This window comes from Octopus bimaculoides, chromosome 29 (assembly GCF_001194135.2).
Source record: "Octopus bimaculoides isolate UCB-OBI-ISO-001 chromosome 29, ASM119413v2, whole genome shotgun sequence".
Classification (NCBI taxonomy): Eukaryota; Metazoa; Mollusca; class Cephalopoda; order Octopoda; family Octopodidae; genus Octopus; species Octopus bimaculoides.
The window spans coordinates 555287-559734 of record NC_069009.1 but is presented as its reverse complement, the minus strand read 5'-3'; the positions used below and the strand labels follow the sequence as shown (position 1 = coordinate 559734).

Sequence of the window (4448 nt, the reverse complement as noted above, 5' to 3'; positions counted from 1 at the left end):
ATTTTGTTTCTGTTGAATCTTCCCCATCTTACAACGTCGTTTTACGTTCTTCCAGGGTGTATTTTTGGTGTCACATCTATTTCAGTAATCCCATTGTACGACGCACTCCAACAATCAGAATATATAGTCGACCCTGGTTTCATAATTTTTTTAATAAGTAGAAGAACAGTTTCAGAAGAACGGTCTGAAGACTAAACACCTATTTTTATCCTCTCTATCCCATCCTCCGTTGTATTTGCGCTTGCACATCATAGATTCAGGTTCTATTTTAAAACGGGGGCGCCAGTTTTCATTTATGTTTTATGTAGTGTTTTTGGTACGGAAAGACTTTCAAACTTCGTATACTTATCTATTTTGTGTGAACAGAAAAATATTTTTGTATTCGAATTTATTTCATGTAAAAAATTGTCTTATTTCGATAATTTCTACTAATCACTGACGTCTATTCAGTTGAAAACAGTTAGCGCTGTAACGGTGTATATCGTATTAATCCCCTAACCCTCACCCTAACCCTAACTAGACTGTTAACCGTAACCGTAACCCTAACTCTAGAATCCGAACTCTAAAATTGTTACACACATAGATACGCACAGCGTAATTTATTATATAAACAATATATGCGCATAAATTACGATTGAACCGGATGAAATATGTCAGGGAATAACATTTTTATGACCGCCAAACAGTAACTCTATTCAGCTGAATAGACGTCAGTGATTGGTTGAAATTACAGAAATACGACAACTTTAACATGGAATAACTTGCGAATTCCTTCTTTTTTTTTTGTTAAGAAGACTAAGAGTAAAAGATGTTTTATATGACACATTCTACCAGTGTCCCAAGTTTCAAAGTGTTTCGTTAGTGTTTCGTTAAGAAAATACTGGCGCCCCCGTTTTAAAATAGATCCTAGATTCATCTGTTTCTAGGATGATGATGAAGATGAAAACACAACAAAGACAAAATCAATGTCACTTAAAACGTTTATTCATTATTCCCATTCCTTTCTTCTCTCATAACAAATTCCTCAAAAATCCAGCACCATAAAACCCATCATTGTGTTGATATATTTAGATATTCAAAAGTCTTTTGGATCTGATAAAACAGCTTTCTTTTCTTCTTTCTTCACGTAAGATTTATAGTTGATGTCTTCATGCACAATATTTCTGATTGTTTTTTCTGACACACAAAATTTTTTTGCAATTGACCTCATTGATTTTCCTGGATTGTCTTCAATGTTTTGCTTCACTTCCTGAATAAATTCAGGTGTCCTGATAGAATCGGAGCGCTTGGAATGTTTTTTACGTTTTGACACAGGTAATACATTTCCATCTTCTTTCTCTAACTCACACCGAATCTTGTGAACGAAAGATCTTGCAACTTTTAGAAAACGAGAAATTTCTAAATCACCACGCTTAGCATTCAAAGCCACAACTACAGCATGCCTTTTCATTTCGTTAGTAAGAATAGGGGCTGTCATTTTTATTTTCTGAAATAGAAGTTCAATAAAAATTACTTGACAAGGCTGACTCTTTGAATTACAGGCACAACAGAAACAGGAAGTAAGAGTGAGAGAAAATTGCGGTAAAAGAGTACAGCAGGGCTCACACCATCCCCTGCCGGAGCCTCGTGGCACTTTAGGTGTTTTCGCTCAATAAACACTCACAACGCCCGGTCGGGGAATCGAAACCGCGATCCTATGACCGCGAGTTCGCTGCCCTAACCACTGAACCAATGCGCCACCCATTATCATTAGTATTATTAATATAACCATAAAGTAAATCTTTATCAACTTACCGTTTTATCTATGCCTCATAAACAACAGGACAACATTAATCAATCGGTTTCCTCTCATTTCACTAATTAATTATGCGACATTACTCTCATTTTACAAATGAATTTCCTTTAAATCACATGTAACAGTCGATCATGGATCAAAATTTCAGTTTGGCAGTTATTTAAGACAGCAAATACATTTTCCTAATGTTGTTATGTTTACGCTTCGAAATAATTAATGTAACATCGAGAAGTTCACGTAATTTCATTATTTACATTATTATTAGTATTATTATTATCACCATAACAGCCTTAGATTAAATCTTTGTCAATTTAACCGTAGTCAGATATCAACAACGAGTCAGTGATTGGTAATTGATCAACCTTATTAATAATTAACTTTCACTTTGCTTGAAGTGTTGCAGAAGTTATTTCCCTTCTATAAGTTAGTATTTCTTTAATTCTCCAATAGCTGGCACTACTGTCTGTTTGGATTAGTCCCATTCCGTCAACTTTCAAATTTCCACTAGATTATTCCAACAAAGTGTACTCACATATTCTATTCTACGACCGTTTCCAATACCTGACTTGACCCCGTCACAGATACCATAGGAAAAAAGCCGTTTTTAACTTGTGGCCTCCTGAGGTGACGTCATGCCGTAACACTTCCGGTCCCTTTCTGACGTCATTTTCTCTCCTTTTCAATCATTGCCTTTCCTCCATACTAGACACTGATCTAAAGAAAACTGCTTCGCTATTCTGATTTGTAATCGTCCATTCTGCAGGGGGTAGAGGCGAGGTTCTTTTTGAGATCTCCGTCGGGTCATGGGGGAGGGGCTTCACCCTTCAAATATCGAACATGTGACCCTTCATTCTATCCACCAATATATTATTCAGTGTACTGATTGCGGTCACTCTTCCTATTCTCCACAGTATAACTTTCTTAAGCTTCACATAAAAATAACCAGGAGAAAAAGTGTGTTGATGTGTTGTTTATTTCTTTTCAATCAACTATACATATTCATGTATAGTTAAGACACCATTTCCCAAAAATAGTTACCACAGGTATTGGAATGTTATGGCTTTTTTCTTATATGCGCCAATTTGTGTTTAGTTAAAGTACCACTTTGAGAGAATGATTTACCGCAGATATCACAATGATATGGCTTCTCCCCTGTATGAACACGTTTGTGACTAGTTAAATCGCTATTTCTAAAAAATGATTTACCACAGATATCACATTGATGTGGTTTTCCTTCAGTATGAATACGTATATGATAAGCTAACTGACTATTATAGAAGAATGATTTACCACAGATATCACAATGGTATGGATTCTCTCCTGTATGAATACTTTTGTGACAAGTTAAAATGCTATTTCGAGAAAACGATTTACCACAAATAGCACAATAATATGGTTTTTCCCCAGTATGAATACGTTTGTGACGACTCAAATGACTACTGGAAGAAAATGAGTTACCACAGATCTCACAATGATATGGCTTCTCTCCTGTATGTGTAAGTTTGTGTCTAGCCAAGTCTCCAGTGCGAGAGAATGATTTATCACAGATATCACAATGATATGGTTTTTCTCCAGTATGAATATGCTTGTGACAAGTCAAATAACTATTTGTAGAGAATGATTTACCACAGATCTCACAATGGTATGGCTTCTCTCCAGTATGTGTACGTTTGTGACGAATCAAATTACTACTTTCAGAGAATGATTTACCACAAATATCACAATGATATGGCTTCTCTCCTGTATGTGTATGCTTGTGTTTATTCAAGTCACTACTTTCAGGAAATGATTTACCACAGATATCACAATGATATGGTTTCTCTCCTGTATGTGTACGTTTGTGACGAGTCAAATGTTTACTTTCAGAGAATGATTTACCACAAATATCACAATGATATGGCTTCTCTCCTGTATGTGTACGTTTGTGTTTAGTCAAGGTACCGCTTTCAGAGAATGATTTACCACAGATAGTACAATGATATGGCTTCTCTCCTGTATGTGTACGCTTGTGTACAGTCAAGTGACCACTTTGAGAGAATGATTTACCACAGATAGTACAGTGATGTGGTTTTTCTTCTGCATCAGGGTTTTTGTGTTTAGTTAAATTATTCATTATGAGAGAGTAATTAATTGTACATATAACAATGAAAGTCTCTTTTACATTTCTCTGAATATGTTTATATAAAGAGGTTGATGTATTGATGAATGCTCCTTATAAATATATCGTCTTCCTTTAGTTAATAAAAGTTGATAAAAATATCAAAGGCACCTGAATGAAGTAATTTCTTTTATTTCAATATGATGTAATATTCTGAAATAGAAAAAAGACATAGTAAAATTAAGTGGATAGTTAAATGACATATCAATTCAACATGGTAAATATTACAACATCAGCATTGTCATATATTTAATGCCTATTTTGGCATGGATCAATATCCATTGAGGAATTGAAATTGTTACAAAATAACTTACAGAAAAATAGATATTTTTAAATGAAATTTTCATCCAAATTTGGTGAGGTGGGGGCAGAAAAAAACGAATATGAAGAAAAAGAAATTTCGCCGACGAACGGGGAAGTGGTGAGAAAACTCGGAACATCCCCGATGTGAATTTTCCGATTAGCCTCTCTTTCGCCGCGCATTTTTTTTTTTTT

The 4448-nt window shown here is 35.0% G+C and overlaps 2 protein-coding genes and 1 pseudogene across 3 annotated transcripts in view; all 3 read right to left on the bottom strand.

Annotated features, from left to right (window-relative positions):
- LOC106880332 (zinc finger protein 665-like) overlaps nucleotides 1–4448 on the bottom strand; it is a 55538-nt pseudogene that overhangs the window by 24105 nt on the left and 26985 nt on the right.
- Nucleotides 963–4448, bottom strand: part of LOC106880326 (zinc finger protein 665-like) — a 13414-nt gene continuing 9928 nt past the window's right edge. For both annotated transcript variants that reach the window (XM_052978013.1, XM_052978014.1), the window contains exons 3-4: nucleotides 4065–4106; nucleotides 963–1486 (exon numbers count right to left, since the gene is read on the bottom strand). The gene's annotated coding sequence lies outside the window, so the exon portion shown is untranslated. The remainder of the gene's footprint in view (nucleotides 1487–4064; nucleotides 4107–4448) is intronic.
- LOC128251256 (zinc finger protein 836-like) overlaps nucleotides 1795–4448 on the bottom strand; it is an 8193-nt gene continuing 5539 nt past the window's right edge. The window contains exon 3 of the mRNA XM_052978032.1: nucleotides 1795–3859. Within this exon, the coding sequence (XP_052833992.1) occupies nucleotides 2850–3859 (1010 nt within the window). The 3' untranslated portion in view covers nucleotides 1795–2849. The remainder of the gene's footprint in view (nucleotides 3860–4448) is intronic.